Source organism: Hypanus sabinus, chromosome X1 (genome assembly GCF_030144855.1).
Source record: "Hypanus sabinus isolate sHypSab1 chromosome X1, sHypSab1.hap1, whole genome shotgun sequence".
In the NCBI taxonomy this organism is placed as follows: Eukaryota; Metazoa; Chordata; class Chondrichthyes; order Myliobatiformes; family Dasyatidae; genus Hypanus; species Hypanus sabinus.
In genome coordinates, this window is record NC_082738.1 from 54,250,518 (window position 1) to 54,275,319 (window position 24,802).

Genomic DNA, 24,802 nt, shown 5'->3' on the forward strand with positions numbered 1-24,802 from the left:
TAAATACTCAACAAGATTAATCCCTTGCTGCGGAGTTTCATGACAAGATTAAGTAATCTCATAAGAACCAAAGCATTGTTTCATTAATCTGGTGGAGATGTGGAAATACAAATGATTCAGGAATTTCTCTTTGAATTTTGAGTGATACACAAGTTAAAAGAAACAGTTTATTTGCATTGGTTTGTTAATAGAGAATACAGCTGAGTGAACTCCTTGCGCGTGGCTACCGAGCAAAACACTGAGAGATAAAGGTTTTCTGAGCCACACCACTTACTACCGGAAAAATCTAAATAGTTAATAATGATATTCTGAAAATACAAAATAAGTGGCTGCTTACACTCAGTTGGACCAATTGCATGAGAATGAACAAAGTTATAAGATTATTAGTTTCTCAGCTGGAGAGCTAATGGTTGGAGTTGGTTATTTGAGAAAACAACTTGTGTGTTTAATGAGGAACAATTTTATATATACGGGCATTGACAACCAGCAGATCCAGTTTTAAGATAACTGCCAAACAAAGCCATTCTAGAGATGTGACTTTTATTCAGTGAAATGTTATAATCGTGAAGAATGTAGAATGGTACCTTGCAGGAGGGAAATGGTCATATACCTATAAAGGAGATCTTAACAAAGCAATAGCATAACAATATGGGAATAAAGCTCACTGGACAGTTCTTCCAGCAATCTAGAGCAGTCACAATGGACTGTGTGACTCCTACATCTCAATAGGTTGAAAGCAAATATAAAAACTGGATTTCTGTCTCCAATTGAGTTAATTCATGAAGCTATTTCAGTCTCTTCAAATCTTTCAAGAAATTGTCATCCAAAGTTTCCAATTGAAAACCTTTTGCAAGGAATTCCAACTTTTCATTGAACTAGATATTAGAAAATTAAAACCTCCAATGCTATTTAGGACCTGAAAATCCACTCCAAGGCATTTTTATAAATTAAAGGATCGTAAGAATGGAAATGTTGATACTTATAGTATGTCTTGTTTTTAACCACCAGAAATGAATTGTATGGAGTCTACTCTATAAATGTACAAACCACTTTCCTATTTAATACAGAATCTCTAAGGAAAGTATGAGTCATGAATTGTGTGTCAACACATTGCATTGCTGTGGGAAAATACACAGTTGAAGCAGACTGAGATGCCACTTGCAATGAAGAAAGGTGATGCACTAAAAGATTCCAGAAGAAAGGAAAGAAACCACATGAATGGATTAATCAAACAACTTATTCCTATATAAATGGGAACCTCAAACCAAACCTATTAAGATTTATTATTGGCTTCCTGTGCTTTAATTGATACCTTACTATGTACTTACATTATGATCATACTTAAATCAATTTCTGTTCGATTGGAAATAACTATTGACAAACTGGATCATACAGCACAACATCTTTGTGGCATCCATTACTCAATCAATGATAAATCAAATGTGAGTTGAATGTAGTCTGTGATTCAGCTTCCATGTCCACCACACATCTGACTGAAACAGAACAAGACCAGATATGCTGTGATGCCCAATGGTGCACACTGTACAGCTGGACAGCACTTATGGGATTTTAATCTGTGCACACATGTACAGCATTGGCACAGGCCAATCACACAGAAACAACTTCATCATCATTTAAAGGGGGCACAAAAACAGCAGATGTTGGAATCTGGAATAACAAACGATCCACTGGAGGAACTCAGTGGGTCAAGCAGCATCTGTGGGAGTTTTAGGGGGGAGGTTAGGTGGGAAAGGAATTGTCACATTTCAGGTCCAAATCCTACATCAGCACCAAGAATGGAGAGGAAAGGTAGAAAATTGAAGAGGAGAGAGGGATTGGTGAGACAGGAACATGATGTGATCAGTGTGTGCTGGAGGGACAGGGGGTGATGGATGGCAGGCAGATTGAGCCAGGTGGGGAAGGGGGTGAGGTGGAACTGGAAGATAGAGGCAAGTGTTTGATAGATGGAGACAGACAAAAAAAAAATCAATTTCAAGGGGACCTGATTTAGTTTGTGGATTTCAATGCTGGGCAACTATCTCATGTAGAGATGCTGGGCATCTCCTTCTAGTAATATATTCACCTGGCTTAACTGAAACCTCAGCCACGCCTCCATACCTCAAACACCTCTCTCCCCAGTGTGCTGCTTCCAAACATACTCATCAGTCTATAGGGTTTTTAGCTCCCTATGGTCATCTCTCTCAAGCCCTCCTTCCACCTTGTTCTAATTGCCTATTCCACTGGACAACAAAGATTTTGCTTCCTGAATACTTTTGGATATACCTTATGGATTTTGGGCTGCTGCTCATGAAAATCACAATGAAATTTCTCTATCACACACCATTTCTTTGAAATCACCTATATTTGTTAGTTCAATTCATAATCCAAGTCAATTAAAATGTTCCCCACAATGCAAGCTGAAAAGTTTTCTATATTTTCCAGGTATTCCTGAGCATACTTAGGCAGGGCAGATGCTGCATGGCAGGCTATAAAAGCATCATGCACACACTGTTCTTTGCATTGCATTTACATCTGTATCAATCTGTGATCACACTGATGCGCACGCTTTACATGCATAGCATATTGTCTGTACTCATTGTAATAGTGATTGTAGGTTCAAGGAGTATTTGTGATGGCAACGTGTTTCACCAATTTGTTATACTTAGGGCGAGTATATGCTTAAATCTCAAAGACGGAGAAGGACTCCGCTTATTAAGAAAGCCTATGAGCTCTACTTTGGGTGTAAAATTAGTGACCAAGACAAAGCCTGGGCTCCTCACATTTGTTGCACAACATACACTGTTGATCTTAGAGCTTGGCTCAAAGGTACTCAGAAGTCATTTCCATTCACTGTCCCGATGATATGGCGAGAGCAGAAGGATCACGTGACAGACTGCTACCTCTGTCTGACCTGGGCGCCTGGTTTCTCTGCTAAAAACAAGAAACCCATTGAATACCCCAATCTCCCTTCCGTCATGAGAACTGTTCTGTATGACAATAATCTTCCAGTACCGAAGCCACCAGAGACATGGAGTCTCAAGGAAGCAGACAGAGATGCCATGATGCATGAACCAGGGATGGAAAACAACACTGATACTGATACAGATTTTGAACCCTTTATGTCGAGTGAGCCTCATCTGATAACTTAATCTGAGTTAAATGACCTGGTCAGAGACTTGAGCTTATTGAAGGCAAAAGCAGAATTACTGGGTTCAAGATTGCAAGGATGAACTCTGCTGTCACCGGGCACATAAATTTCCACAAAGGATTTCAATACTTGAGACAGGTGTTTCCCAGAATAATTCATGCCAAGATTAAGGAAGGCATTTTTGTTGGTCCATCATCAATGACAGGCAATTCAAAGAACTTTTAGTGGGACCAGTGAAAATCACATGAAAGCACTCAAGGGCATTGTTGAAAATTTTCTTGACAACTACAAAGCATCAAACTACGTGCAGCTGGTTGACAACATGCTTCAAGTGTACAAAACCATGAAGTGCAACATGTCACTAAAGCTTCATTTTCTGTATTTCCACTTAGACTTCTTCCCTGCAAAATAGGGAAACGGAAAGGTCTAAAGGAACCTGGACCAGATGTTGTACACCCCAGAGTTCTGAAAGAGGTAGCTGAAGAGGTTGTGGAGGCATTATTAATAATCTTTCAAGAATCACTGGATTATGGAATGCTTCTGCAAGACTGGAAAATTTCAAATGTCACTCCTCCAAGAAGGGAGAGAGGAAGGAGAAAGCAAACTATAGGCCAGTTAGTCTGACCTCAGTGTTTGGGAAGTTGTTGGAGTTGATTATTGAGGATGAGGTCTCTGGGTACTTGGAGACACATGAGTCAATAGGCCTTAGTCAGCATGGTTTCCTCAAGGGAAAAGCTTGCATGACAAATCTGTTAGAATTCTTTAAAGAAATAACAAGTAGGATAGGCAGGAGAATTGGTTGATGGTGTGTACTTGGATTTTCAGAAGGCCTTTGACAAGGTGACACACATGAGGCTGCTTAACAAGCTACAAGCCCATGGTATTACAGGAAAGATTCTAGCATAGATAAAGTAGTGGCTGATTGGCAGGAAGCAAAGAGTGGGAATAAAGGGAGTCTTTTCTGGTTGGCTGCTGGTGACTAGTGGTGTTCCACAGGGGTCTGTGTTGGGGCCAATTTTTTTATGTTATTTGTCAGTGATTTGGATGATGGAATTGATGGCTTTGTGCAAAGTTTGCAAATGATATGAAGATAGGTGGAGGAGCAGGTAGTTTTGAGAAAGTAAAGAGGCTACAGAAGAATTTAGACAGATTAGGAGAATGGGCAAAGAAATGGCAGACAGAATACAGAGTCGAGAAGTGTATGGTCATGCACTTTGGTAGAAGAAATGAAAGGGTTGACTATTTTCTAAATGGACAGAAAATATAAAAAACTGAGATACAAAGGGACTTGTGAGTCCTTGTGCAGGATTCACTAAAGGTTAATTCGTAGGTTGAGTTTGTGGTGAGAAAGGCAAATGCATTCATTTCAAGAGGACTGGAATATAAAAGCAAGGATGAAGTGTTTAGACTTTATAAAGCACTGGTGAGGCCTCACTTGGAGTATTGTAAGCAGGTTTGGGCCACTTATCTTAGAAAGGATTTGCTGAAACTGGAGAGGGGTCAAAGGAGGTTCACAAAAATGATTCCAGGATTGAATGACTTGTCATATGAAGAGCATTTGATGGCTCTCAGCCTGTATTCAATAGAATTCAGAAGAATGAGGGGTGACTCATTGCAACCTATTGAATGGTGAAAGGCCTTGGTAGAGTGGATGTGGAGAAGATGTTTCCTCTGGTGGGAGAGTCTAAGACCAGAGGACCCAGCCTCAGAATAAAGGGTGTCATTTTAGAATGGAGATTAGGAGGAAATTCTTTTGCCAGAGAATGATAAATCTGTAGAATTCTTTGCCAAAGGTTGATAGATTCTTGATTGGTCAGGACCTGAAGGGATACGGGAGAGGGCAGGATTTTGGGGCTGATAGGAAAACTGGATCAGCCAAGATAGCAGAGCAGACCTGATAGGCAAAATGGCCTAATTTTGCTCCTATATTAAATCTTGGCACTGGCAAGCATGGTGAAGGGTTTCACCAGGACATTGCGGTCATGGAGAAACGGTATTAGGGCATCTGTAATCCATCAATGCTGGTTGATTATTGTTGGACACTTAAACAAGAAGCCTTAGACACTGAGTACAAATGAAAATCATCAACAAAACACTTTTAGCTTAATTGAGCTATTGCAAAGTGTCAGCACTATTATGCAATTAAACACATTATATTCAATAAATGTTAATTTCTTTTTCCTCCAAATTCCTACGTGATACAAGTAGTTTGAAATTATATTTGTATTCAGCTTCCAATGGTCTATCAGAACCACAAATGACTTCTGATGAAGCCACACTTTAAAGAACTTTATTGTCCAGTGTTATTTTCTCTCCAGCTGGTTCCACCTGTCTCCTACTAGCCTTCTTCCCCCGCCAGCTCACTTACACACTGCTATATAGAACGTCCTGCTTCCACTTGGTCCTGATGCAAGACCTTGTCCTAAAAGACCTAAAGTGCTGACTTGTTCTTTTCCCTCCACAAATGGTGCTTGAACCATTGAGTCTGAGTTATTCCAGCATTCCCTTTGTTTTATTTTTACCAGAACAGTCTCTTTTGTCTTCTTAATTCTAAACTAATTAATTCAATGGTGCTCCCTCCACCATCAGCACAGTTACATTATGAGCTATCTAGAAATGATGGTTTAACAAGATTTCTTTAGCAACATATCCCAGGTCCAAAGCCCGCCATCCCTTGGAAGGTCACCAGATGCCTCACAGTAATGTAAAATTGAACTCAGAAAAATATTCATTATTGGTGGTTTAATGATACAGCTATTAATGCAGCTCCAGGGACCTGGGTATGATCCTAATCTTACGTGCTTTCTTTGTGTGGAATTTGCACATTTTCCTTAATTATGCCAGATGCCCTGGTTTCCTCCCATATTCCAAAGTTGTATACTGCTGGGTTAATTGTCTTTTGTACATTGTCCCTTGTAGAGGCAAGTAGCAAAAAGAATCAAAGAGGAGTTGGGGGCTTGTGGAAGAGAGAAGGCCGGAGGAAGATAAGGAGAGAAGGTTGGGACTGATTTGGCAAAGACTACAGATCAATTGGCTTCTTTCTGTGCTGCAGTATGGTAATTTAGGATTACCAGCCATCACTAGTTCTTCTTCATGTGCCTTGCTCGTTACACACTTGGGAGATCATGGCTCTCCACATTGAACGATCCCTCGCAGCATCAATGATATCTCACACATTTAGATTTATTAGTTCTTTCACAGTGTCCATATATTTTCTTCTTTGCCTTCCTCTTCCGCACTTCCCAGGCATACGGCCTTTTAATGTCAGGCGTTCTATTTCTCCCTTTCTGATGACATGGCCCAATAAATTAAGTTTCCTCTCATTTAATGTTCTCATTAAAGATCTTTTTGTATGGACACGTTGGAGTACTATCTCATTAGTTACCCTATCTCTATATGATAATTTCAGCATTCTTCTAAAAAAACACATTTCTGTTGTTTCTAAGTTTCTTTGGAGTTCTAGTGTTATAGTCCATGTTTCAGAAGCATACAGCAAGATTGACCAGATGTAACATTTTAGTAGCCTAAGCCTTGTTAGAACCATAGAACATTACAGCACAGAAAAAGGCCTTTTTGCCCTTCTTGGCTGTGCTGAACCATTTTTCTGCCTAGTCCCACTGACCCGCACCTGGACCGTATCCCTCCAAACCCTTCTCATCCATGTACCTGTCCAAGTTTTTCTTAAATGTTAAAAGTGAGCCCGCATTCACCACTTCATCTGGCAGCTCATTTCACACTCCCACCACCCTCTGCGTGAAGAAGCCCGCCCTAATGTTCACTTTAAACTTTTCCCGCTTCACCCTTAACCCATGTCCTCTAGTTTTTTTCTCCCCTAGCCTCAGTGGAAAAAGCCTGCTTGCATTCACTCTATCTATACCCATCATAATTTTATATATCTCTATCAAGTCACCACTCATTCTCCTACGCTCCAGGGAATAAAGTCCTAACCTATTCAACCTTTCTCTGTAACTTGTTTGTTGTCATAGAAACATGTCTGTTGGTAAAAATGGGTTTCATTTTTTGGAAGTTGGCTTTGGCAATGGCAATTCTTCTTTTTATTTCTACTTTACTTCTAGCATCTTGTGACATAAAGCTACCAAGTTAATTAAAGCTGGTCTTTTGTTCAATCTCTTGGTTATCGATGTACAATTGGCATTTGGGAGTATCCTGCTGTTTTGATATTACCATATATTTGGTTTTTTTACAGTTGATGGTTAGACCAAAATCTGCACTTGTTTGTACACTTTGTCCAGGAGGATTTGTAGGTCTTCTGCAGCACTTGGTATCGTCTGCATATCTTATATCGTTAATGTTAACACCTCCAATTTTTAACACTAGATATTGCATTAAAACAGGTCCTTTGGCCCAGCTAGTCCATGTTGACCACAGCATCCTCCCTACTAGTGGAGGGATCCCTCCCTCCAATTGCCTGTGTTTAGCCCATAACCCTCCAAGCCCCTCTCCTCCATGTACTAATCCAAGTGCCACATACCTAGCTTGACCACTTCCTTATTCCAGGTATTTCATCATTACTGGGTCTAACTAACAGAACTTATAACTCAAACTTCACTACAAGAATTGCAGCAGTTCCCTTCTCAAGAACAACTATGCACGGGCATTAATGCTGGCTTTGTGATGGCCAGTGCCTGTTTATAAATAATTAAGAGGTAGCTTTGTTAGTTGGCTTGCTGGGTAATGTCGTGTAACGTAGGAAACAGAACTGTCGATATGGATAACAGAATAGCAGGCTATCAGTAAACAGAGAGGAAGCATAAATGCATCTTTTTCTTTTTCTAGATTACAAGATGTAAAGCGTGTTAAGCCACTGCAACGTGTGTATGTGTGTATGTGTGTGTGTGTGCACGCACACTTGGGGGGGTTGGTGTTCGATGATTATAAATTATATCACTGACATGGATGAAGGCATTAAAGCTATGGCTGATTAATTTGCTGATGACACCAAGATAATTGGGAAACTGCATTACAGGCTCCTTGTGTCCTTTTTATAATGGAAATTAATGTGGGAACATGTAAAATAGTTTATTTTGGCAGGAAAAATAAAAAGCAGCACATACTCTAAATGGTGAGGGCTTACAAAGCTCTGAGATACAGGAGCTTTGTATGTAATTTGTAAAAGGCTAGCTACGCTGGTTGAGTGAACTGAATGATACCATTTATTGCTGTGGAAATGGAATACAAACTTAGGAAGATTATGCCTCAGTTGTATAAGACATTGATGAGAATATCTCTGGGTACCGGTCTATTTATTTAATGAAGGATATAAATTAATTAGAAGCAGTTTCGAAAAGGTTTGGTAAGATAATATCTGCAATGAAGAGCTTGCTATATGAAGAAAGCTTGGACAGCCAAGACTTGTATCTGCTGGAATGCAGAAGAGGGACTTGACTGAAATGTAAGATCCTGAGGGGATGTAACTTGGTATAAGCTTCCTCTTATATTTAATGCTAAGGTTTTGCCATAGTAAAGTCATATTTTTTTCTCTCAGAGGATCCAGGTGGTGATGAGAGGGCATACAGGAGTGAGATAGGCCAACTAGTGGAGTGGGGCTGCAGCAACAACCTGGCACTCAACGTCAGTAAGATGAAGGAGCTGATTGTGGACTTCAGGAAGGGTAAGACGAAGGAACACCTACCAACCCTCGTAGAGGGATCAGAAGTGGAGTGAGCAGCTTCAAGTTCCTGGGTGTCAAGATCTCTGTGGATCTAACCTGGTCCCAACATATCAATGCAGTTATAAAGAAGGCAAGACAGTGGCTATACTTTATTAGGAGTTTGAAGAAATTTGGTATGTCAATACACTCAGAAACTTCTATAGTTGTACCGTGGAGAGCATTCTGACAGGCTGCATCACTGTCTGGTATGGAGGGGCTACTGCATAGGACTGGATGAAGCTGCAGAAGGTTGAAAATCTAGTCAGCTCCATCTTGGGCACTAGCGTACAAAGTACCCAGGACATCTTCAGGGAGTGGTGTCTCAGAAAGGCAGCATCCATTATTAAGGACCTCCAGTACCCAGGGCATGCCCTTTTCTCACTGTTACTATCATGTAGGAGGTACAGAAGCCTGAAGGCACACACTCAGCGATTCAGGAACAGCTTCTTCCCCTCTGCCATCTGATTCTTAAATGGACATTGAATCTTTAGACACTGCCTCACTTTTTAAAAAAAAATACAGTATTTCTGTTTTTGCATGTTTTTTAAAAAATCTATTCAATATATGTAATTGATTTACTTGTTTATTCATTATTATCATTTTTTAATTTTATTTTTTTTCCTCTGCTAGATTATGTATTGCATTGAACTGCTGCTGCTAAGTTAACAAATTTCACGTCACATGCCGGTGATAATAAACCTGATTCTGAAGTCCTTGTACCTGGCTTACTGAAAGGCTAGTGAAAGCAATGAAGGCAAAGGACAATACATGATAAACAAGGGCTGAAATATTAAAGTCAAATCACAGGCAGAATGGTCTTGAGGGGTTCTTAATTCATATGTTTGCATGATCATGTTATAAATGAACATTTTGTTAATAAATAGATCCAAATGTTAAAGTGATTCTTTTAAAAATATTACTAAAATTTTGTGAGAAGATGGTTCCAGAAATCCCAATACATCAAAAATATATTTTGAAAAATAACTTAGGATGAATGACAAGGAATATTACATCTCACAGTGCTCTGGAAATCTATTTGCTACTTTCTTCTGGTGAAAACTTTCAGGGAAAAACTTTGTAGAATTTCAAGTGATGAAGTGAATTGGATGTATCAATGTAGTTTAAAGGGAATATAAAATGTGGAGAAAAAAGTGACTTGATTTGATGAGCTTGGTGCCTTTGCACATTGCAACTGCTAAGGCATCTGTTCAACCTCCTTATCACCTTGAGGACCCAGTGAACAGGCAAAATCAAGTAAAATGTCATCTTCATTTTATCATTATTCATATTCGCATTCATAGAAGGCCTGCAGTTTGCAACAAGTGACTGTAAATGCAAGAGAAAATAGACACTCAGACCAAGGGAGAATCTTCAGCACAAACTTACCAATTTTTGTCTTGTAAAAAGCAAATCTGCTGTTTACTGCCTCCGGGCTTCTTGTTAAATATTGAGTTAAGTTCTGGCAAGGTGCTGCAAGGTTCAAAATGCATTTGGGGCCTGGTGACAGACGTTGTTATTTTGCTAACGTTCAATAATACCATTATGGCACGTGACTGAGCGCTTTATGTAATAAATGTCTAGAATCAATATAAAGGGGATTTTCAAATATGTCGCAACTTCACCATATCCAATTGTTAATTGTATAATATTGAAGTTGGTGATGTTTAATTTCAATAATTTATTCACATATATTTTGATAATTTATCATACAAATTAATGCATGAAAATGCAGAACTACTAAAATTCTTACTTTTAATTTTTAAATGATTTTCCTTAAAACATTAAGGTCAGCAACCCAGGTTTTGCATCAGCTTCTTTAATATCCAAGAATAAATACCATTTCTGTGGTTTCATATCTGTTTTTAAACATGAAAATTAAATATTTTGATAGAAAAGGCTCATGCGTTAACATCGTAAAGATAAGTCAGTCCGTGTGAACTTTGCAGTGATTATCATGACTGCAATTATTCAGTAAAGGGAAATAATCTTTAACTAATTAACCTCTATTAATATGCAGATTGGCCCATTTGAACTCCACATTGTGCTGCCATCGGACATATTTCTTAATTGTTTGATAAATATCATGAACAGGAATCCAAATGCAAATTTTGTATATATATTTTATTATTTAGAGATACAATGCAGAATAGGTCCTTCTGACCCTTCAAGTCACGCTGCTCTGCAACCCCCAATAACTTTGATTTAACCCTAACCTAATCATGGGACAATTTACAATGATCAGTTAACCTACCGGTATATCTATGGACTATGGGAGGAAACCAAAACATCCAGGGAAAACCTATGCATTCCACTCCTTACAGAAGATACCAGGACTGAACTCCAAACTCCGGTGCCTCAAGCTGGATTGGTTTCATACTAACTGCTAAGCTTCCGTGGCACCCATTGAATTTTCAGAGTATTTGTTCCATAGTTTCAAACAAAGTATTTGATAGCTATTAATATTATATTCATTGCAGAATCACTAACAGGATTCTTTCACAAAATAGTACTCTGTAGACTTTGGCTGTTTAGACTTTGGAATCAGAATTACTGGAGTCATTTTCAAAATCTGTAAATGACATCAGATTCAAGGACTGAATTTACATTGAGGAAGATGGCGGCACCTTAAGCATAGAAACATAGAAAACCTACAGCACAATACAGGCTGTTCAGCCCATAAAGTTGTGTTGAACATGTCCCTACCTTAGAAATTACTAGGCTTACCTCTATTTTACTAAGTTCCATGTACCTATCCAAAGCCTCTTAAAAGCCCCTATCGTATCCACCTCCAACAGTGTTGCTGGCAGCCCATTCCACGCACTCACCACTCTCTGAGTAAAAAACTTACCCCTGACATCTCCTCTGTACCTACTCCCCAGCACCTTAAACCTGTGTCCTCTTGTGGCAACCATTTCAGCACTGGGAAAAAGCCTCTGACTATCGACAAGATCAATGCCTCTAATCAGCTTATATACCTTTATCAGGTCACTTCTCATCCTCCGTCGCTCCAAGAAGAAAAGGCTGAGTTTACTCAACCTATTCTCATAAGACATGCTCCCCAATCCAGGCAACATCCTTGTAGATCTCCTCTGCACCCTTTCTATAGTTTCCACATCCTTCCTATAGTGAGGCGACCAGAACTGAGCACAGTACTCCAAGTGGGGTCTGACCTGGGTCCTATATAGCTGCAACATTACCTCTTGGCTCTTAAATTCAATACCACGATTGATGAAGGCCAATACACCATATGCCTTCTTATCCACAGAGTCAACCTGTGCAGCTCCTTTGAGCATCTTATTGACTTGGACCTCAAGATCTCTCTGATCCTCTACACTGCCAAGAGTCTTACCATTAATGCTATATTCTGCCATCATATTTGACCTACCAAAATGAACCACTTCACACTTATCTGGGTTGAACTCTATCTGCCACTTCTCAGCCCAGCTTTGCATCCTATCAATGTCCCATTGTAACCTCCAACAGCCCTCCACACTATCCACAACACCTCCAACCTTTGTGTCATCAGCAAACTTATTAACCCATCCCTCCATTTCCTCATCCAGGTTATTTGTAAAAATCACACAGAGTAAGGGTCCCAGAACAGATCCCTGAGGCACCCCACTGGTGACTGACCTCCATGCAGAATATGACCTGTCTACAACCACTCTTTGCCTTCTGTGGGCAAGCCAGTTCTGGATTCACAAAGCAATGTCCCCTTGGATCCCATGCCTCTTTACTTTCTCAATAAGCCTTGCATGGGGTACCTTATCAAATGCCTTGCTTAAATCCATATACACTACATCTACTGCTCTACCTTCATCAATGTGTTTAGTCACCTCCTCAGTAAATTCAATCAGGCTCGTAAGGCACGACCTGCCCTTGACAAAGCCATGCTGACTACTCCTAATCATATTATACCTCTCCAAATGTTCATAAATCCTGCCTCTGAGGATCTTCTCCATTACCAGTAATTTACCAGCCACTGAGGTAAGACTCACTGGTCTATAATTTCCTGGGCTATCTCTACTCCCTTTCTTGAATAAAGGAACAACATTCACAACCCTCCAATCCTCCAGAACCTCTCCCATCCCCATTGATGATGTAAGTTTTTAACAAAATCACAACTAATCTTGTATAATAAGAATGTGTCTGGTAAATTAAGTTTGATATAAATAAGTATGAGGTACTGTATTTTGTTAGGAAGAATTAGAAAAGTACATACTCTTTTTGAAAATTGGAATGTAAAAAGGAATGGTTGGACCAAAGGATCTAGTGATATAGATATATGAGTCACAAGTTTAATTATGCAGGTTATTAAAATAACAAAAGATAGTTCGGTCTTAAGGAAATGTATTGTTTTAATAAAATACGAAAAGGTATTAAATGTGTAGATAATTGGTTGAAACATAGTTAAAATGGTATGAGAAGCTCTGCTCTTCAATTCATTCTAAGAATATAAAATCAGTGGACAGATTTCCATGATACAATACAATGTATAATACAATTCTCTCTCAGCAGACCACAAGTCTTTGGATGAAACTTCACAAGGTAGATTTCCTAGAAACAGGTTTTCAATGGTAATCCTTGAGGCATTGATGGATTTGGAATTAATGCAGGCAAGTGGGATTAGTGAAGACAGGCGTGCGGTGGGCTGAGGGATCTGTTTCTATGCTGCATAACTCTATGACTTACTTTATAAATGACAGGTTATATCTTTCAAAAAAGATTGAATAGGACCTTTATTTCTCTAAAAGGCTAAAATGTGACCTAATTTAGCCTTTTTAACATTATCAAAGGGTTTGTGATATAAATGACCAAGATAGTAACCAAGACCAAGAAGCAGTTGACTATATATGGAACCAAAAGAAATAGGAGAGATATTAAATGGTTTTTTTTTGCATCTGAATTTACTAAGGAAACTGGAATGGAGTCTATGGAAACAAGGCAAACAAGTAGGGAGGTCACAGAACTTATACAGATTAAAGAGGAGGAGGTGCTTTTGAGGCAAATCAGAGTAGATAAATCCCCAGGACCTGACAGGGTATTCCCTCAGACCTTGAAGGAGACTAGTGTTGAAATTGCAGGGGCCCTGGCAGAAATATTTAAAATGTCGATATCCACGGGTCAGGTGCCAGAGGATTGGAGGATAGCTCATGTAGTTCCATTGTTTAAAAAAGGCTCAAAAAGTAAGCTGGGAAATTATAGGCCGGTAAGTTTGACATCGGTAGTAGGTAAATTATTGGAAGGTAAATTATCCTAAGAGATAGGATCTACAAGTATTTGGATAGCCAGGGATTTATTAGAAAAAGTCAGCATGGCTTTGTGCGTGGTAGGTCATGTTTAACCATCTATTAGAGTTTTTCAAGGAAGTTACCAGGAAAGTGAATGAAGGGAAGGCAGTGGATGTTGTCTACATGGACTTCAGTAAGGCCTTGGACAAGGTCCCACATGGGAGGTTAGTTAGGAAGATTCAGTCGCTAGGTATACATGGTGAGGTAGTAAATTGGATTAGACATTGGCTCAATGGGAGAGGTCAGAGAGTGGTAGTGGAGGATTGCTTCTCTGAGTGGAGGCCTGTGACTAGTGGTGTGCCACAGGGATCAGTGCTGGGTCTATTGTTATTTGTCATCTATGTCAATGATCTGGATGATAATGTGGCAAATTCGATCAGCAAATTTGCTGATGATACAAAGATTGGAGGTGTAGTGGACAGTCAGGGAGGTTTTCAAAGCTTGCAGAGGGATTTGGACCAGTTGGAGGAATGGGCTGAAAAATGGCAGATGGAGTTTAATGCAGACAAGTGTGAGGTATTGCACTTCAGAAGGTTAAACCAAGGTAGAACATACCAGGTAAATGGTAGGACACTGAGAAGTGCAGTAGAACAGAGGGATCTGGGAATACAGATACATAATTCCCTAAAAGTGGCTTCACAAGTAGATAGGGTTGTAAAGAAAGCTTTTGGTATATTGGCCTTTATAAATCAAAGTATGGACTATAAGAGTTGGAATGTAATGGTGAGGTTGTACAAGATATTGGTAAGACTGGATTTGGAGTATTGTGTGCAGCTTTGGTCACCTAATTACAGGAAGGATATTAATAAGGTTGATAGGGTGCAGAGCAGGTTTAAAGCGGTGTTGCCGGGACTTGAGAATGAGTTACAGAGAAAGGTTGAATAGGTTAGGACTTTATTCCTTGGAGCGTAGGAGAATGAGGGGTGATTTGATAGATGTATATAAAATTATGATGGGTATAGATAGAGTGAATGCAAGCAGGCTTTTTCCACTGAGGCCAGGGGAGAAAAAAACTAGAGGTCATGGGTTAAGGGTGAAGGGGGAAAAGTTTAAAGGGAACATTGGGGGGGGGGGGCTTCTTCACGCAGAGAGTGGTGGGAGTGTGGAATGAGCTGCCAGATGAAGTGGTGAATGCGGGCTCACTTTTGACATTTAAGAAAAACTTGGACAGGTATATGGATGAGAGGGGTTTGGAGGGATATGGCCCAGGTGCAGGTCAGTGGGATTAGACAGAAAAATGGTTTGGCACAGCCAAGAAGGGCCAAAAGGCCTGTTTCTGTGCTGTAATGTTCTATGGTTCTATATCAGACCTTATCACAATTTCTTTCCCTGAACAATGGGATCCATTATAGATTGTTAACTCACTCTGTTTGTATAGCATTTTCCTATATCAACTTCTTTTGAGAGTTATGAGTGCATGGTTGTCACAAATCCAAAAGGAAAACCGGGGAAGCTTTAACAGAGGAGTAGCTGATGTTAATTAAATAGGGAGAGACCCAAGAGGATGCAGGATAAAAATCTGAGAAGGAAAGCAATAGCAATTGTGTGAGAAGAAGGGATCTGGTTGGTGAGTTGAATAAAATACACATATTACCACAAGCCATTGGGTCAAATCCATTATTTCTGTTCTGTAGATTCTATTCAATTCCATATACATAATTTGGATTATTATTTTCTTCCTTTTCATGTCCTGCTTTTTTATTCCAGCACTATTGACCAATGGAATAGTTCCTGAAAGAGGTTCTGAGTGAGACAGTGTGAGAGTTTTTTTTGTAAAAGGGTTTTGGGGGATCTTCCCACTTTATTATCAAGTTCCAACTAACTATCCTCAGAAATTAAGCTATGCACTGTTCATGCTAATGCATTTCAGTGGTTTAGTGGTAAATTGATCTCATTCAAATGTGATAAACATCTATGCATTAATAAATTGAATTACTAGATTAATTCCCACAGCACCTAATCTATATAATGGTACTTTCAATAACTTCTACAAAGAAAGTGGATTTCTTCTGCTTCGTATTTGCAACAAAATTGCAGGCTATGTACTTATCAATTTTAGCGATTCATTAGAAATACACAAAATCTCAAAAAGGGATAGAACACATTGTAGCACACCCAAAGCTAACATGTGAAATCTGATGGCAGAATAGAAAGTGAGCAACAATTATACAAGTTCATTTTGCCTGACATGATTTGATCATAAACACTACCAAAGCATATTACCTTCAAGGGAATCTTACCTCATACAAGTAATCAAACAGCTCTAGTATTGTTAAAATGCTGGCACCAATAAACAGCCCCATCTGTCCACCGATGTCACCTGCAAAACAGAAGCTATTGTCATCAAAAATAAAACAGCTGCAGAAAAGAAATCAAAGTTTCAAAGTGAAAAGAAGTGGCCAAAAATAACTTTGATCCAACTCACCACAATTGTATTAATGGCTTGCTTTCCTTAGTAAGTTCTGAAACACTCAAAAACAGGTACAGTGATGCTAGAAAGTTTGGGAACCCTTTAGAATTTTCTCTTTAGGTCATATTTATACAGAAATAATGTGAACAGACCCTCATGCAAGTCCTAAAACTAGATCAGAGAACCCAATTAAACAAACACAATACACTTGTTCATTTATTTATTGAGAAAAGTATGTGAACCTTTGCTTTCAGTAACTGGTATGACCCTTTTGTACAGCAATAATTTCAACTAAACATTTCTGGTAGCTGTTGATCAGTCCTACACATTGGCTTGGATGAATTCTAGGCCATTCCTCCTTACAGAACTGCTTCAGCTCTGAGATGTCGGTGGGCTTCCTTGTATGAACTGCTTGCTTCAGGTCCTTCCACAGCATTTCCATAGGATTAAGGTCAGGACTTTGACTCAGGCATTCCAAAACGTGAAAGTTCTTCTGCTTTAACGATTCTTTGGTAGACTGACTTGTGTGTTTAGGGTTGTTGTCTTGTTGCATGACCCACTTTCTCTTGAGCTTTAGTTTACAGATGGATACCTTGATATTTTCTTGTAGAACTTGTTGGTACAATTCAAAATTCATAGTTCCATCAATGATGGCAAGTCATCCTGGTCCTGAAGAGCAAAGCAGGACTCAAACCATGACACTCCCACCATCGTGTTTCACCATGATGAAATGCAGTGTTTGCTTTTCGCCAAACATAATGCTTCTCATTTAAGCCAAAAAGTTCTATTTTGGACTCATCCATCCACAGGACATTCTTCCAGTAGCTTCTGGTTATTCATGTGGCCTTCAGCAAACTATAGACAGACAGCAGTGTTCTTGGAGAGCAGTAGCTTGTTGTTCAGTGTTTGCCTGATGGTTGACTCATGAACACTGACACTAGCCAATGTAAGGGAAGTCTGTAGCTCCTTAGATGTTACCCTGGGGTTCTTCATGACCTCCTTCATGCCTTGTACTTGGAGTGATTTTTGTTGGTCAGCCACTCCTGAGGAGAGTAACAACGGTGTTGAATTTAGTCCATCTGTACACCATCTACCTGGCTGTGGACCTGGTGGAGCCTAAACTCTTTAGAAATGGTTTTGCATCCTTTTCTAGCCTGGTGAGCATCAACAACTTTTATTCTAAGGTACTCAGAAATCTTCTTTGATCAAGGCATGGCACACTTCCAAAAAATCTGTGTAGTGAAGTTCCTGCTTTATATTTTTTTTTAACAGGGCAGGGCTTCCTACACTCACACCTGATTGTCATCCCATTGATTGAAACACCTGACTCTATTTTCCCCTTGAAATGAACTGATAATCCTGGAGCTTCACATTCTTTTTCCAACAAATACATGTAATATTGGGTCACTTTTCTCAATAAATAAGTGAACAAATATAATGTTTTTGTGTTATTTAATTGGACTTTCTTTATCTAGTTTTAGGATTTACATCATATTTATGCAGAAATAGAGAAAATTCTAAAGGGTTCACAAACTTTCTAGCACCTCTGTAGTATCGACATTTTTTCCTTGTCTGATTGGAGACTTCACTTTTCCTGGATCATTAACAAAAAAGATGAACCAGGCCAAGTAGTGCTAAGAGACCCTTTCTGCCCAAGGGTATGCAAATATCAAGTAGGTATTGCATTAAACTCAGCTGTGGCATTCTCTACACTCCAGTTGCAAGGGACTTATGGTGATTGGGAAAGAGACTTTCAACTGAAAAATTAGGCCCATTATATTGTGATGTTCTGCTAATATTAATAATAATCATGATAAGAAGCATAGATTACTAATTTCAATAATTATACCATAATGGATTAACATGGAAATCTGTAGATAATGAAACTGGTAAAGTTAAAAGGTTGAGCATGGTTACCAAGTGAATTGTTACAAAGCTAAGCAAAACACTAAAAATACTGGCTTATCTTAGTGCCCCTCTCTTATATTTTTAAAACTTAACATATAACCATATAACAATCACAGCACGGAAACAGGCCATCTTGGCCCTCCTAGTCCGTGCCGAACCCTTAATCTCACCTAGTCCCACCTACCCGCACTCAGCCCATAACCCTCCACTCCTTTCCTGTCCATATACCTATCCAATTTTACCTTAAATGACACAACTGAACTGGCCTCTACTACTTCTACAGGAAGCTCATTCCACATAGCTATCACTCTTTGAGTAAAGAAATACCCCCTCGTGTTTCCCTTAAACTTCTGCCCCCTAACTCTCAAATCATGTCCTCTAGTTTGAATCTCCCCTACTCTCAATGGAAACAGCCTGTTCACGTCAACTCTATCTATCCCTCTCAAAATTTTAAATACCTCAATCAAATCCCCCCTCAACCTTCTACGCTCCAATGAATAGAGACATAACTTGTTCAAACTTTCTCTGTAACTTAATTGCTGAAACCCAGGTAACATCCTAGTAAATCGTCTCTGCACTCTCTCTAATTTATTGATATCTTTCCTATAATTCGGTGACCAGAACTGCACACAATATTCCAAATTTGGCCTTACCAATGCCTTGTACAACTTTAGCATTACATCCCAACTTCTGTACTCAATGCTTTGATTTATAAAGGCCAGTGTTCCAAAAGCCCTCTTCACCACCCTATCTACATGAGACTCCACCTTCAGGGAACTATGCACAGTTATTCCTAGATCTCTCTGTTCCTCTGCATTCCTCAATGCCCTACCATTTACTCTGTATGTTCTATTTGGATTATTCCTGCCAAAATGTAGAACCTCACACTTCTCAGCATTAAACTCCATCTGCCAACGTTCAGCCCATTCTTCTAACTGGCATAAATCTCCCTGCAAGCTTTGAAAATCCACCTCATTATCCACAACACCTCCTACCTTAGTATCATCGGCATACTTACTAATCCAATTTACCACCCCATAATCCAGATCATTTATGTATATTACAAACAACATTGGGCCCAAAACAGATCCCTGAGGCACCCCGCTAGTCACCGGCCTCCAGCCCGATAAACAATTATCCACCACTACTCTCTGGCATCTCCCATCTAGCCACTGTTGAATCTCCCATCTAGCCACTTGAAAAATATAATAATTTTTGGCAAAATATGTTTGTTATTTTCCTGTTAAAAGAACAAGACAATGGGTATCAAAGCAATTAAATTCAGATCAGGGCCTTCAGATATGTTTGATTAAGCTTTCAGTCTAGCACCAAGATGATCAATTTCATTTGAGAGGAACTCACTGTGCATAGTAACATGAAGCCAATATTGAATAAAGTGATTTCTGAGCTAGATAAAATTATGTCCACAATTATTCACACGAATGAACAGCGTGACACCTGATGACTTCTGCATGACTGAGACATAGTGCATGGGACGGTTTTCAACAACTAAATAAAAGACTGCTGTTTAAAACAAACACTTCTCCAAAAGCAAATAGAAATAACTTATGGAAAGAAATGCCCTATTATATAACTCCCGAAGTATGATATTTTCCTGATCCTATCAGTATCAAGGAAGCATTGCTAATACCATTAAAGGACTTCAGACGTTTGCTGCCCAATATCCGCATGCAAGCTGGCAACATCTTTAATATCCCTTTCAATACTAATTTTGTTCCATTTTTGATAGGCCTCATAAGAACTGCATGCAATACAATCGAAAATACCAAATATTAATAAGTGCCTTGATGCACCATCAATAACTCTTGGAGACGTGAGGTGAGATATCAGCTTTTATTGGCTGGAAGAAAGAACAAGCAGCAATTGACCACCTCACTACATCCTGGAGACTGAGACCGGGGCGGTGTCTCCAATTGCCTTTATACCAGGGTCCATGGGAGGAGTCACAGGAGCAGTCAGCAGGGGGGGCGTGTCCAGACAGGTATATGTAGTTCACCACATGCCTTCATCATTTTCAAGCAAATGTTGAATTACAATGTTGGAAGGCTTCAGGTTGGCATTCTCATTCAAAAATGTTTGCAGTTTCAACCATTATGTCAGATAGAAATAAAACATTGGATTGCACAATTATCCCTGGTACCTAAGACAAATCCTACCATTAAATTAACATGACAACACATATTATCACAATGCTGGTTGTGGCAATTTAATGTGTGTAATTGGCAGCTGCTTTCTGATGTTACATCACTGGTAACTACCTTAACAGGTACTGGCTAGCTATAGATTGTTTTGAGATGGCAAAAGGTTCTAAAAAGTGCTGTGCAAAGCCAAGTAATTTTTCATTCTTACTTATAAATTGTCTTCAACTTTGGAATTGGAACTGGTTTATTATTGTCACTTGAACTAAGCTACTGTAAAAAAAAGCCTGTTGTGCATGCCATCCATACCAAATGGTCATTTCATTACCACAGTGCATGAAATAGTACAAGGGAAAACAATAACAGAGACAGCGCAGTGCAGGCAGTCAGTAAGCAGTAAGGTCATAACAAGGTAGGCTGTGTGTCAAGAGTCTATCTTATCACATTAGGGGACTATTCAATAGTTCTATTTTATGCTTTCATATCTTCTGCTCGATAGAAGGTGGAAGAAGAGAGAATGTCTGGGGTGGGGTAGATTCCTCAGATGCATTTCCTACTGCAGGACATCCTCCTCTTTGATTGCATTATGGCTTGTATATCTCCATCCATTATCCTGCCCTTCTACTCACATCACAACTTGCCTTTAAAGACTAGCTACGGCCTTTTAACTGCTGCCATGTGAGACTTTTCTCCCCACTAATATCAGCTCCAGGTAGTAGCTTCTGTGCAAACTCTTCCCTGCACATCTAGCTAGCCCAGTTATATGGAGAGGAGAAATTTCATTGTCTTTAAGGTTTTGTGTCTGTTCATCTGAAGTAATGAAAACCTGGAGCTGGATATGACAGCAGTGTGAGTGGCAGATACTAGACAGGTTAAAATGTAGCAGAAAAATACTCCTTCTGCCAGTTACATGGAATTCTGCAAAATGCAAAATAAAATATCTTCTCATTTACTGCAGAGTGATTAGTACATCCTGGAGGAAATTTCAAGCCACAGATACCAGAGGCAAACATCCTTTGTTCTGAGCCTTCCAAATGACAGCTACTTAAAGCTACTTAAAGCTTTAAAACATTAAACAGCTTTTAAGCAGGGATAATTCATGGCATGTGAAATATTTAACTCCATAGCAATGATATCAGGAAAAACAGTTCTCCAAGTAAAATTACATCAAGCTTTGGGATAAAACACCAAATTATTTATGTGAGTTCTTTGATATCTTGGGGTTTGAGGAAATCCTTTAGAATTTTCTTGAGTATACTGTTTGACTTCAGATGGACACAAAAGGATTAATGGAATTAATTTTGATACTTGACCTAAAAGCATTTGATAGTTTGCTAAGCAATCTAGTAGTACTTCTCTCAAAGAAATGCAGTGTAATCTCAGTGCGGTCCCTAACTATTAGATGGAGAGCAATCACTCACTTATGCAGGAATTCTTATGTCCTCAGGGTGTTTCAAAGTGATTCAGAATTGATTTAAGTACTGTATTTTAAAGTGTATTCACTATCAAACCCTCACAAATAGTATATGAGATAAAAGAAGAGTTTATCCACTTTGGAACTACCTGTTGGTGGTAAAAGCACTGAAAAAATTTCCAAGATTCCTTCAAATCATGACAGGGAATATTTAATGTAGTCAGGTGGTACCAATTGAAGTGCAACATCTCATCACAAGGTTTCCGTGCTATGATCCTTTTTACATTAAGAGCCTCTCAAATTTCCTCTCTCCATTATACGTTGTTCCTCCAGTACATCATCAGGCAGACAGTGCTTCAGACAGCATTTAAACTCCAAGCCATATGGGCTGCCTTGAATTTGCACCTGTGAAGAGATTCTTTGCTTCTCTGTTAGGAAGTGACATAACTGGTTTGATTAGCATTGCCAGCAATTTGAGGAGCTAATTGACCATACACGTAAGGCAATTCTGCAGTGGATGTTTGACCATTTCATAAAGTAAAAGAAACCCCTCTAAAGAATCAAGAAAGAAGGAAGGGTTCCAAAGGTCCATTTTGTTTTTCCATTGTGGAGGATGTCAGTATGTTTATCTTCATGTTTGAAAAGATAGGAATGATATGGTCTTGGTGGCCTCTCTGGTTTTACTCTGGAGTTGTAACCTGTCACAGTGCTGTTTGTGACTATTTTACTTGAAGAGAAACCGAGTGCCATTGATGCATTTTAGGCAGAATGTATTGATTTGATGGTATGATTGATGTAAAGAGAGACACGTGCTGTCTGCATTTCTTGTGTCTACCTTTAAGAATAAAGTATGTTTTAGTTATTAAAAAAAGAAAATTCCATGACTGAAAGAACAGTCATGATGGAGGATCACAGGAAGCTCCATCCCATCAATGGCATGAGCAGGCTCTTCAGCATGGAGCCCACCTCAATGACAGCCACACATGGAGGTAAACTCATTGAAGATAGAGGGACAGTCAACACCTGCTGGAAGGAGCACTATGAAGACCTCCTCAACAATGACTCTGCTCTTGACACAAGTGCCCTTGATTCTATCCCATGGTAACTTATGCAGGCCAGTCCTGCTGCCACGCATGATGAAAAAAATAAAATAGGTCATATCACAGATAAAAAAGAACTCAGTGGTGAAGAAGTTGTATCACAAATGTGCAATCTCATTGTCCACATCTGGGAGGTGGAGAGTGTACCAGAGAATCTTAGATATATAATTATTGTAACTCTCTCAAGAAAGGAGACGTGTCCAGCTGCAGTAATGGAAAAAGGTTTTGTAGTCAGCTCCCACAGGGAAAGTTAGCACTAGGGTACCCACCAACTCTTTCTCCCCGAGGTGCAGAGTGGTTTCATCCACATGGAGGCACAGTGGGCTGTTCGTTATCATAATGACAACTTACATGCCTTTTTAAAAACCTTATTGCAGACTTCAACTCCATCAATTGGAAAGGAATGTGGAATTCCCTACCAATTGATGGAGTTGAAGATTGTGCTGTGGTTAAAAAGACTGTGGCCATCTTATATTTGTAATTTGTGGCTAGCTTATATTTGTTCTATGATGGCAAGCAAGCTGTGATGCAGACTAAATTGTCTAACTAATCAGTAAATTCTAGTGGCAAGCAAGGCTGCATCATTACCTTAGCATTCTTCTCAATCTTTCTTGTTGCAATGTTGCATCTCACTTTCTAAAACTTCCTGATGCAGTTGAGCTAATCTTCAGAATGTATTGAAACCCTTCAAGCTACGTCAACACACACTCCAGAACTAAAGTCACCCAAACTTTAGAAGTTGAGTTGTAGCGTGCAGCCAAAATTTGTATGTGTGCAGGCTTTGCAGCCAAGTTCTGATCAATTGATTCACTGAAGCATGCTAGAGGATAGACTTTACACTCAATTTTCATAAGATTAAAATCCACTATCATTCTATCTCCACTGTGCATAGCCACCTGCATGAAAAACATGGACATCTTCCTAAATCTTGAGCATCACCTCTTGGTGAAGGCATTGATGACGTACCACCGTCTACAATGCACCCACACATCCTTTCAATGATTGAGAAGAAGAGCAGTTGAAGATGAAGATCTCAGACCTGCCACAAAACTCATGGTCTACTGGGCAGGAATGAACCCTGTCCTCCTTCATTAGACCTGGACTATTTACAGTGGGTATTTCAAGCCATTTGAAAAATCAGCACTAATATGTATTCCATAAAATATTCATAGTTTACTGAAATGATGAGTGAAGCAATAATAGTGTCCTCTCCCAGGCCAACATTCCCAGCACTGAACCCCTAGTTATATTCAATCAGATATATTGTTCAGGCCATGTCATTCACTGGCCAATACTGCACTATACTAATAGGCACAAGAGATTCTGCAGATCTGAAAACCATGAACAAAACACACAAAATGTTGGAGGAGTCCAGCAGATCAAGCAGCATCTATGGAGGGGAATAAACAGTAAACGTGTCAAGTCAAAACCCCCTCTATAGATGCTGCATCACCAGTGGAGGTCCTCCAGCATTTTGTGTGTGTTGCACTATAAGACAGGCACTTGATTCTATAATGGGAAAAATTATCAGGAAGATGAAAGGATTCAAGGATATGGTCAAATTTTCCTAAGAAGACACAACATCTTCACTGACTCCTGGGTATCTATGGTCCCCGACCACTCAAAAAGAGGAAGAAAAGCTTTTGGCCTGGTATAGAAAACTACAGGTCCATGAATCAAGACTACACAAAAGCCTTGCAT

The 24,802-nt window shown here is 39.4% G+C and overlaps 1 protein-coding gene across 1 annotated transcript in view; it reads right to left on the reverse strand.

Moving 5' to 3' along the window:
• asic2 (acid-sensing (proton-gated) ion channel 2) overlaps positions 1 to 24,802 on the reverse strand; it is a 567,562-nt gene that overhangs the window by 41,448 nt on the left and 501,312 nt on the right. The window contains exon 8 of the mRNA XM_059955656.1: positions 16,351 to 16,430. Within this exon, the coding sequence (XP_059811639.1) occupies positions 16,351 to 16,430 (80 nt within the window). The remainder of the gene's footprint in view (positions 1 to 16,350; positions 16,431 to 24,802) is intronic.